This window comes from Mytilus galloprovincialis, chromosome 3 (assembly GCF_965363235.1).
Source record: "Mytilus galloprovincialis chromosome 3, xbMytGall1.hap1.1, whole genome shotgun sequence".
NCBI classification, from domain to species: Eukaryota; Metazoa; Mollusca; class Bivalvia; order Mytilida; family Mytilidae; genus Mytilus; species Mytilus galloprovincialis.
Genome location: NC_134840.1, coordinates 48941673 through 48953785, shown reverse-complemented (window position 1 = coordinate 48953785; position 12113 = coordinate 48941673). Strand labels below are relative to the sequence as shown.

Below are 12113 nucleotides of genomic sequence, written 5' to 3'. Positions count from 1 at the left end.
AATTTCCTATACAAAGATAGATAGTGTCTCTTTACATTTTTAGTTATTTTTGGCATTTACTGATCATTCAGTATTTCCATATATACTGTCACCACTGACTTTTGTCTTTTTTTATACAATATATATTAACAGCGGCAATATAAAATAATTTATATATCATAAATAATAGATCATCTTTTCAATATGAAAACGATACCAGCCACTGATTATCTTCATACTGTAGCAGTAGATAAATTAAGAATCCGCAGTATTGCAAACTGATTTACATAAGGAATCGCTAAAATTGGAATGAATCATTGTATTTTCAATCTGAGTTTTAGTCTTTTTAACATCTTTTAAAAATAATTAAAGGTATATTTTCAATGTGCAACGATTTAAGATCTATGAAAAAATAGATGTACCTAGTAAGGGAGCTACCATTTGATCTTTATGGGGGGGGGGGGGGGGGGGGGGGGGGGGGGGCTAGGATGAAAAATTGTGTCCTGCCTTTTTTTTAATTTGTAATCTCTGTCCTGCCTTTTTATTTTCAGTCTATTCGGCCCTGCCTTTTTTTCTTAGCTTATCCTGACTTTTTTTACAACAATTGTCATCCTGCCTTTTTTTTTTTGCCCAGTGACTCATCCTGCCTTTTTTTTTTTACTCAAAATCCTGTCCTGCCTTTTTTTGTCAAATTTCATCCTAGCCCTCCCCCCCCCCCCCCCCCCCCCCATAAAAATCAAATGGTAGCTCCCTAAATGGCAATAAGACAGCACGGTCAATTGAGGACAAATTCATATTCAATATGTCAATCTAAAATTGCAACGAATGTCAGCAAGTAACAAATAGTGAAAAGTAAACAAAGAGTATTAAACATGTGACGGTATATTAGTATTGTCGAATTACCTTAAAGAAAATTACATAAAAAACTGGATAAGAAATAAAATGTAAACATAATAAAAATGAAAAAAACAAAAAACAAAAAAAAAGAAATTAAAATATTTTGTATAAGTAAAGACGCCCTACGCCCACCATCATTGAAACAATTAAAGAAACGCATTATAACAGTTGTCTATTTATATTTTCAGAACACTCACCATGCTTAGATTCGTCGCTCTTGCTCTCTGTGCCTCAATGGCTTTCGGTTTCGGATACGGAGGTGGATATGGCGGTGGATATGATGGTGGATACGGCGGTGGATATAGTGGTGGATTCGATGGTGGATATGGCGGCGGTATCCAAATCATCGGTGGATACGGTATCGGAGGTGGTCAAGGATTCGGAAAAGGATACGGTGGACAAGGATACGGTATCGGAGGTGGTCAAGGATGGGGAAAAGGATACGGTGGACAAGGATACGGTATCGGAGGTGGATACGGTATTGGAGGTGGATACGGTATCGGAGGTGGTCAAGGATTCGGAAAAGGATTCGGTGGACAAGGATACGGTATTGGAGGTGGATACGGAATCGGAGGTGGATACGGTAAAGGATACGGTGGTATCAGCCATGGTATCAGCATTGGAAAAGGGAAATATGGTTAGTATGCGTTGCATAGATATAAGTAGATGTAATATTTATAAAAGTAAACTATTAACGGTCAAAGTCTTCAACACGCTGCCTTGACTCACTCCGAACAGCAAACTAAAAAGGGCCCAAAATGACTAGTATTTAACCATGTACACCTATATCAACCATTTGGTTGCATGATTACACTCGATACTTCAACGCGTGAAAATGTATTTCATTTACTCAATAGAGACACGCCAGTAATTGGATAAGTATTTTATGCAAACGGGCCTGTAAAAATAAATATTAATTATAACTATAAAATGGCTTACAAAGCACATTGTTGCATTTTCTTTATCATGGCATTTAACAGAATATAAATGAATATGAAAAAAAATTATAAAAACCGACGTAACTTTCACATACTTTTTACTACATATTTACTTCTATTGTTTCTATTTCAGCTCAGTATTGAGGAATCCAGTATTCAGAACAAATTCAAAGTGCCAATAAATGAAAATATATGAATCATAAATAAATCATCCGAAACCTATATGTTATCATTTCTTTTTCCAACAATAAGTTACTGCAACTACATGTATATGTGATTGACACTTGATTTGTTTCAATTTTCACTGTGTCCGCGAATCGCCAATCAATTTTTACTGTCAGTAGACTATGGTAGTAAGTTAGGCTGATGAGAGACTTGCTCCTTCAAATATATGTCTAAATGTTCAAGTAACGTAAATAAAAACCGTATCTGCTAAAAATTCGATGGTAGGAAACAATCATTTTACATAGATATACAAAAAGAGTGGGTGGTATGATTGCCAATAAAACAACTCTCCACAAGAACCCAACTGGCACAGAAATTAACGGTTATAGGTCACTGTACGGCCTTCAACAATGACTAAAGCCGAAACTGGCGCATAGATAGCTATAAAAGGCCCCGAAATCATCCGTATCAATGTAAAAAAGAAATGAACGAAAAACAAATATGTAACACAGCAACCAACGACAAACACTGAATTACAGACTCCTGAATTGGAACAGACATCCATACATAATGTGTCGGGGTTAAACATGTTAGCGAGACCCCAACCAAGTTTAAACGTGCCTTATGATAAATATAAATAGTCCAGACCAACATGTTCAGTGTTCACGTGGTATCTCCCTTCCACAATTGTTGCCACATGTGGCACAGGATCTGATTACCATTCCGGAGCAGCTGAGATCATCCCTTGCTTTTCGTGGTGTTCGTTGTTGCTTTGTCCCTTGTTATCTATGTTGGGTTTTGTGTACTATTGTTTGTTTGATAGTCGTGTTAATTTTCGACATGTCAATTTATTTTCAACTTATGAGTTTCAATGACCCTTTGGTGTCTTTCGCTTCTCTTTTCCAGAAGCTATATAAATAATAATAATATATTCCGTGTATAGAACCGACGACGTTTTATCTATTTAAAGTTATTGCAGTTTGAGCTACACAAATGTATCATTTAGACGTGTATGAAAATCAATTCTGAAAAATAGTTTCAGAAACTTGAACACAGCCGAATTTTACATATTAAAAACTATTCGGTTAAGGACATAGATAATTCTAAACCTATGTCTTTTAATTTAGAAGTAAAATAAGAAAGACACAACTTTGTTCAGCTTAGAGACCTTTAACCTACCTCATTATCCGTAATAAGACTAAATTGACGACCAATTATGTATCTAAGATGAACACTCGCAAGGGTCACTATCGTTATAGAATTTTCAGACTGATTCATATAAATCTTGACTTATTTGAGAATGGATGCAAATTACTAAAAAACAAATCTATTCTAATTATATATTTATTATAGATACCAGGCTTATAATTTGATAAGCCAGACGCGCGTTTCGTCTGCATAAGACTCATCAGTGACGCTCAGAACAAAATTGTTAAAAAGCCAAACAAGTATAAAGTTGTAGAGCATTGAAGACCAAAATTTCAATGTGACAAATACGGCTGAGGTAATTTATGCCTGGGATAAGAAAATCCTTAGTATTTTGAATGATTCAAAATTTTCAAACAGTCAATTTATAAAACCGACCATATAATTGATATTCTTGTCTACACCGAGTAACTGACTACTGGGCTGTTGACACCCTCGAGGACGAAACGTCCATCAGCTAAAATATTCATAATTTTACATAAACAATCTTTTTTAAAACGATGACTAGATATGCAAGATTTGATAATCAAAATAAATGGTAGACTGGGATCAGGAGCCGTAACAAAATAAATGAATTATAGTTGTAGAACCCATATGCAGTTCTTAATATGTTTCCGCTGTATCTATATGTAAATTATATTTGGTCGATGTTTGCTTATTTCAATTACTGTAGACGTTTAGAAACAGTAATTACTGTAGACGTATAGAAACAATAATTACTGTAGACGTTTAGGAACAATAATTACTGTAGACGTATAGGAACAATTACTGTAGACGTATAGGAACAATAATGGTTAAAAGAAGACAAAAGGACTTGTTGCTTGTTTCTGAATTTTATTGGTGAATGTGAATATATATCGTATTTCGTATAATTCATAATAAAATAATGTTTACACTAATACGTGTTTTTCTTCCCCTGTAATGTTTGTTTAACTGTGTATTTCGTTTAACCAAACTTCGTCTTTTGATAATTTTTGGAACGTCTTTACTGACATGCATTGTATACATTTATCTCTCAATCAGACAAAAATTGTACCAATAGCAAGAACATAAATATGTTTTTTTTTATATATATAATTCCCTGCTACCCCGCTTCTATCTGGAGCAAGCAGTCATATGGATATTTCTTTTTGCGTAACAATCAATTTTGGAGTCCTCTTCGCGTTTTGCATTTTTTAAAGAAGCTACAAGTTCCGGGTGTAATTGCTGAAAATATATTTTTTTTGTACTCGGCTAGCCTCGCTTTCCGTCTTGTTTTGAAGCTCGTACAAATAAATTAAAAAAATTCCGACAATGCACATTTTTATAAAACCATATAAATATTCAAATGCAGAATTCTCGATTGTTGCATCGCCGTATTACGCGTATTGAATAATGACTATTATGTGTATTTACCTTGTTTAACAGGAAGGATACTACTTGTGGAGCAGAATTCAACTACCCTTACTCACTCAGGTTTTACCACTATATATAAGTTGTTATCCTCTGCTACTTTTTTCAAATATAGATATATATATCACGACATCGACTCCATAAGAGAGATGGAAGATACTAAAGGGACATTCAAACTCATAAGTCAAATAATAAACACAACACAATGGCAAAAAAAAAAGAAGAAAAAGAAGAAAAAGACAACATAGAAAACTGAAGACTGAGCAACATAAACTCCACTAAAAACCGGTGGTGATCTCAGGTGCTCCAGAAGGGTAAATTATATTTAATTTGCTACGAGTATTCCCATACATGTTACAAAGGAGTAGTTTTGGTTTACTGCAATACAGGACTTCGATATACGTTATGAGTAAACCCGCACACCATTATCGAAATGAGTGAATTGGTTAACCAAAATCCCCTAACATAAAGAAGTTGTATTGGTTTTAGCTGTATTAAATATCTAGGATGAAAAGATTTGTATAGGTTAACCTCATCTCCCTAAAGAAGCTGTATTGGTTTGCTGCAAAATTAAGAGTTCTTTGTGGGTATAACCTTTGTTAAAATGAGTTGCATTAGTTTGATGTAATGTCCGACGTTATATTGGTTTACTGCATTACAGATTTAAAATGAGAAGTAATTATAGATTTTCTCGCTTGAGCCGGCCGTACGGCGAAAGCGAGAAAAGCAATCGAGTTGAGCTGACCAATGCTAATCTGTTTATCGCTATTTTACCTATGACGACGTTGTCAATTTCATGTCAATTTCATTAGCAACGCCACGTGCCTCCTTAGTTCCTAGCGATAATTTTTCATCTCAAGCGAGTAAGCATGATATCAAAATTATCACAAAAAAAAGATCAAAGGAAATATGAACAAAATAGCGATAACATATGGTATAATAGATGATAAATCGCCGGTAAACAAAAAAAAAATGTTTTTCAACTTAAGTATATAATACACACATAATATAAAGCTGACAAAACAATTCCCAGAAATTAACCAATTTTCAGCAACTAAGCTTTCGAGCACACAAGTCAATTCAACTATAATGGGAACTTTCAATTTATGTAAAAATTTTAAAAGAACATATTTTAAAAGCCTAGAAGAATCTTTGTATACCATAAACACACTGGATATCGATACTATAGACACAGATCTGCTGACCATGATGGAAAATTCTTTTGAATGCAATTACATTCAGACTAACTTAAAAGTAAAAAATCCATTCTACAAACATAAGATAATCTGGGAGTCAAATCATGTGCGATAGCCGTTAAAAAGGTGTGTACAAGATTTTAAAAACAATTTTTGGTCTTTGCAAATCTATTTGCATTCAGTGTTTATATCCTAATAAGTTCAGTTCAGAATAACGTTAGTGACTTCAAAGAGATGCACAAGACACCAAAGGCATATTAAAATTAAAACAAGAATGACTATTATATATCAGCTGATTATATAACTAAGGAATTGGATTTAATTTTTAAATAAGTGCTAAATAAACTCATCATAGATACCTGGATTGAAATTTTATATTTACGTCAGACGCGCGTATTATCTACAAAAGACTCATCAGTGATACATAATAAAAAAAAGAAAAAGCTAAATAAGCTAAAAAGGCAAAATAAAGTATGATGTTGAAGAGAATTGAGGACCGAAAATTCATAAAACTTTTGCCAAATACAGCTAAGGTAATCTATTCCTGAGGTAAGAAAACCTTATTTTTTTTCAAAAATTCAAAGTTTTGTTAACATTTAAATTATATTTATGACCATATCAATGATAATTCATGACAACATAGAAGTGCTGTTAAAAGATCTTTGATACGATATCACTTGATATTGGTTTACTTTTGTCTGTGTTTTGTGTCTGCTGATGAATTATTATAATAATGAAGTTTAGGTTTTCTATTGTAAGTTTTTCAATGATCAGGCCATAAGTTACATTGTGAAGTGTATTAGCACCACATATTTTATTTTTTTTATTTTTCTTCCTATCTTTGCGTTATATCGCAAACCTTTGTGTTATAACGCAAACTTTTGCGAAAAAACGCATAAATGCGTTCTAACGCAACATTTGCGTTATATTAATATAACGAAAACCTTTGCGAAATAACGCAAACCTTTGTTTTTATCTTATTTCTTATTTAAGATTCAAAGGAAGCAGTAGTTATTAATGGAGGAGGCTGCATTTACTAAAATTTATCTTCTTTGTACTCATTGCAAAGTAAAATGCTTTACTTTTTAACTAATAATGAGAAGGATAATAGATATAGAATGAAATTCAAAACAGTGTGGCTGTGGCCATTGATTGACACATTAAATTCATCCATTGACGGGGACAATTTATGTGAACGTTTGTATGTAACGACCACTGCTCACTATGTACTTTTTAAAGACACTTAAACTATGGGGTCACCAAAGGTTCTTAACACCTTAATAAAGTAATTCTAAAAATTAATCAGAAATAACACGATGTTTTGATTTATATCAATTATATAAATCAAAACATAAAGGTTATTCCTGATTAATTTTTCTAATTATTTTATAATTAAAGGCGTTAAGAAACCTTTGGTGACCCCACAGTTTAAATGTCTATCGTAGGTACGTCGTGAACAGAAAAATATATACTTTTCTGATTCCTATGCATATTTATTATAATGACCTTGCCTTGTACATGTATTTATGGTTCTATTCTTAACTAAATCACAACAGAAATTTAATGACAGACGGGCATATATACAAAACTTAATGAATAATTGAAATCAAGATGTTTGCGATATTTCGCGAAGGTTTGCTATATAACGCAAATGTTTGCGTTATATCGCAAAGGTTTGCGTAATATCCCAAAGGTTTGCGTTATAACGCAAAGATATGAAGAAAATTATAAAAAAAAACATGTGTGGCGCTAATATGCTTCCGTAACATTGTATCTACATTAGTTTAACTATGCTATTTAAATGTTTAAGTTAGAAAGAATCGCAGCGTTTGTACTAACAAACGACGAACGACAAACTGAAGACGCATTTTCAGCGAGAGTACACAGTTTGTCAAAGTTTATGCAAAGTTTTCAAATGTATGTGAGAAAAACCAATGATCTAAACGTGTGTGCGCTGAACCGTTTGTATCGTTTTATTCATATATATTGGTTTACAAACGACATGATAAATGGCAAAGTATTTTCAATATATAAAAGAAAGATTGAGGCGGTACATACAATTGAAAAGCAACATTAAAATTTTAATTCGTAATTTTATTGATTTGAAAAAGAAATGATCAAAAATGTCAAAAACCGATATTAGAACTTTAAAATTAACATGGTCAGATTTTCTGAATTAAATGCATTTGACGAGTACAATTATGGTTTTCATTGGATTATTTACCATGTTTTCCATTCTATCATACTTAAGAACAAATATGTGAGTTCATACTTGATTGCCTATTGTTTCTTTTGTCGTATAGAACATGTATATAGTATGAAATTAAAATAAAACCCACGAATAACAAAACCACCCTTCGCTTGTTGCGACAGTTATGCATGTGTCAGTATTGCATAATTGACAACCCTTGTTGTTCACATTTATGGCTACATGAAATATTGTTACATGCATCAATGGGTGTAGAAATAATGGGTATAAAACCCTGGCAAAAACCTTCACTGGGCAGTACATCTCAGCACTCCACCAAAGTAAGTACACTAAAATATTAAGGTTGGTGTTTTAAAACGTACACGATTTTTTGTTCTTCTAATTTATATGTTATTCTAAAGTTGTCCATACACATGGTCATGTTAATATAAATAATACGAAAAAAAACAGTAATTTGTCTTGGTTTTCCTTTCACCTTTATAAGAAAAGTCTAAATTTAGATTATTCCATATCTGAATGTAAAATATTTTTCTTATTATTATATTGATCCTATAAAGTTGAATGTTCATTATATATGATAAAACCATAATTCTGAAATTTTGATTGAAAATGTGACTTCAGGTAAAAACAATAGACATATGATTTGAAAGATAGTGTATATTTAATTTCATATCTCACGGAAAGTACTTGGCTATTGGTTTTTACTGATCATATACAGTATTTTCATATCTACCTCCGCTGACTTTTATTCTTTTATCAACCAATACATATTAACTGCTTACACGATAGATAGATTTGGTAAACTTAAAATTGTGCAAAATTAGTTTTACTAAATCAGATATTTTTCAATTTTTACTGTTATCATTGTCGAATTCCCTTTACGAAAATTAAATTAATAAATAAATCAATTAGAAATAATATTAAATACATAATAATAATAAACGAACAGCAATATAAAAAAAATATATAATAATAATTTAGATATAATAAAGACATCCACACTCCCTTTTCAATATGATTTCAATCATTGAAACGAGCACTAGTAAAATTCTTCTATGTATATTTTCAGAACAATACATATAGGATATTAGGTCAATGTCAGGAATATATAAACTGTTTTTATATGAGGCTGAGAAACTGGGGAAGAGCGAGGTTCTACCGAGCCCTTCCCCAGTTTAGCGCCGAGTACAAAACAAGTTTATATTTTTATGACATTGACTTTATACTGTTTTTATACTGCAACTTACATTAATTAAATGATAGCTTTTTTAATCGTAACACAAATGTCAAACTTATTTTCATCCCTTAATGGACCTCTGATTGTGGAGAAAGGGTTCCATGGTGAAATTGATATTATACAAAATATAGCTATGTTACTATATTTATGAAATAAACACAGCTAGTTGCAGTATCAATCCCCTTTTCAATATAATTTCAAGCATTGGAACCAACAGAACACATAATAACATTTGTCTATTTATATTTTCAGAACACTCACCATGCTTAGATTCGTCGCTCTTGCTCTCTGTGCCTCAATGGCTTTCGGTTTTGGATACGGAGGTGGATATGGCGGTGGATTCGGCGGCGGATATGGTGGTGATTTCGACGGTGGATATGGTGGTGGATTCGGTGGTGGATATGGCGCCGAAATCCAAATTGGTGGATACGGTATCGGAGGTGGTCAAGGATGGGGAAAAGGATACGGTGGACAAGGATACGGTATCGGAGGCGGACAAGGATTCGGAAAAGGATATGGTGGACAAGGATACGGTATCAGAGGTGGATACGGTATCGGAGGTGGACAAGGATTCGGAAAAGGATACGGTGGACAAGGATACGGTATTGGAGGTGGATACGGAATCGGAGGTGGATACGGTATCGGAGGTGGATACGGTAAAGGATACGGTGGTATCAGCATCGGAAAAGGAAAATATGGTTAGTATGCGTTACATAGATATAAGGATATGTGATATGAGTGCTAATGAGACAACTTTCCATCCAAGCCACAATAGTAAAAGTAAACCATTATAGATCAAAGTACGGTATCCAACACGAAGTCCAAACAAACAGCAAATTAAAAGGCCCCCAAAATGACTGTGTAAAACCATGTACATTTATATCAATCATTTGATTTGATGTATATACACTCGAGACTTCAACGCGTGTAAATTTATTTTCGTTAGCTTAATAGAGACATTCCAGTAATTGGATACGTATCTTATGCATTTGGGCCTATAGAAATAAAAAAAAAGATCAGTTAATTATATAATGGATTTCAAAGCACATTTTTGGATTGACCTTTATCATGACATTTGTTAAACAAAATATAAATGTATTTTAAAAAAACCAAGAACCGACGTAACCTTTACATGCAACTTATTGTACTATTATTTCTATTTCAGCTCAATATTGAGGAATCCGGTGTTCAGAACCAATCCAAAGTGCCAATGAAAGTAAAATTTCATAAATAAATCATCCGAAACCTATATATTTTCTTGTCTTTTTCAAACAAAAGGTTACTGCACCTATATGTTCTTGCTACAATTGTTTGTTTCCAATGTAACTGTATTTCCACGAATCGTCAATCAATTTGTACTATCGAAAATATCAAAATAACAGTTATCTATGACAATGTTATGAAAAATACAGCAGAAAGTAAAGAAAGTACAAAAATAAATCGAAACAAATTTAAAAAAAAACCCACACTTACCTACTACATGGTTAAACAATGTTTTATAGATGCCATCAATTAAATTCCGCACTCTAGCATACGAAAATTAAACAACTGCATATACATATTGAAATAGACTACTTATTAAAAAAAGCATGAAGATGTTTTATATTAGAATTTTATTTCACATATCTGATCCCACAACACTTTCTTTCATTATAGTTATATATTTCGAAAACTATCGCAGTAAATTACACTGATGAGAGACTTTACTCCTTCAAATGTATGCTTAAATGTAAAGTAAATAAACAAAACCCGTATTCGATGGTAGGAAAAGGTGATTTTATATAAATTATAAAAAAGAACATGTTGTATGATTGCCAATGAGACAACTCTCCACAAGAGACCAAATGGCACGGAAATTAACAGCTATAGGTCACCGTAAGGCTTTTACAATAAGAAAAGCCCATAGTAGCGCATAGGCAGCAATGAAAGGCCCAGAAATTACAAATGTAAAATAGCTCAAATGAGAAAACTAACGGCATAATTAATGTACAAAAAAGGAACGAAAAACAAATACGTAACACAACAACAAATAACAACCACTGATTTACAGTCTCCTGACTTGGGACAGGCACATACATACAGAATGTTACGGGGTTAAACATATTAGCGGGATCCCAATCCCCCTAACCTGGGGCAGTGGTGTGACAGTACAACATAAGAACAAACTATAATAATAATTCGAAATAGGCTTAACCCATCAGTGCGCTCTCTTGTGGTGATGTCTGATTATTTCAATCATTTTAATCAATTTAGTGAACATTTAAAAGATAAACACAAACTGTTTTTGTTAAATAATTTGTAATTTCTGTATTTTATAAGTATCCGTAATTATAATGTAATTTATGCATTTTTTATTCAGAAATAACTCATATTTATCAAATGGTCATGAATTGAGAAAAAAACGTAATTTTTTGCTGTATATTTATCAAAATTTTAAAAATTGCACTAAATATCTGAGCCGGACCCCCCCCTTTACCAGATCACCCTAGCTTTCGTTTCTTTGTTTTGCATGCTTCAGTTTCCTTTGGTTTGTAATATTTTGGCGTGAATGCCACAATAAAACTTATTTATTATTTATACGGAAAAGACTAACTATCAACAAATGTGTCTATGCTGGGATTCGAACTCAAGCATAACAGCCCACGACTCAAACCCCAATACCAGTACAATTGGATATGATTTTAACTCAATGTTAATTTAACATACTTAAAGTCACATGAAACCTCAAATTAAAAAAAAAAAATGATGCATATGTTTTTTTATAACTCAATAGACAGTTTTCATCATAAAACTTATGTACATATATTTTTTTCTGAAGACAATTCTTTAATTTTTCCACATTTAGAAGAAGTTTACTTGCTTTTTGTCCTGTTTTTAAAGCTAATACAAACAAA

General features: G+C 32.6%; 2 protein-coding genes across 5 annotated transcripts in view; both read left to right on the top strand.

Moving 5' to 3' along the window:
• LOC143068198 (uncharacterized) overlaps positions 1-2036 on the top strand; it is a 2543-nt gene extending 507 nt beyond the window's left edge. Inside the window, exons 2-4 of one of the 3 annotated variants that reach the window (XM_076242063.1) lie at positions 1065-1345; positions 1433-1513; positions 1948-2036. In XM_076242063.1, the coding sequence (XP_076098178.1) occupies positions 1075-1345; positions 1433-1513; positions 1948-1958 (363 nt within the window). In that variant the 5' untranslated portion in view covers positions 1065-1074 and the 3' untranslated portion in view covers positions 1959-2036. Of the gene's footprint in view, positions 1-1064; positions 1514-1947 lie in introns of all 3 variants that reach the window. The other 2 variants (XM_076242062.1, XM_076242061.1) reach the window with 2 other exon arrangements.
• A 6161-nt stretch (positions 2037-8197) lies between these two features.
• Positions 8198-10468, top strand: LOC143068199 (uncharacterized). 2 transcript variants are annotated; one of them, XM_076242065.1, is made up of 4 exons: positions 8198-8302; positions 9472-9830; positions 9867-9917; positions 10385-10468. In XM_076242065.1, exons 2-4 carry the CDS (start codon positions 9482-9484, stop codon positions 10393-10395), a joined length of 411 nt encoding a protein of 136 aa, XP_076098180.1. In that variant the 5' UTR covers positions 8198-8302; positions 9472-9481; the 3' UTR covers positions 10396-10468. The 2 variants fall into 2 exon arrangements, with proteins under 2 accessions (XP_076098180.1, XP_076098179.1); XM_076242064.1 differs by having other exon boundaries at positions 9472-9917.
• The last annotated feature ends 1645 nt before the right edge of the window (positions 10469-12113 follow it).

What these genes read in the sequence shown, in the direction of transcription:
- LOC143068199 (XM_076242064.1), top strand. Translation starts at nt 9,482, where the DNA reads ATGCTTAGATTCGTCGCTCTTGCTCTCTGTGCCTCAATGGCTTTCGGT.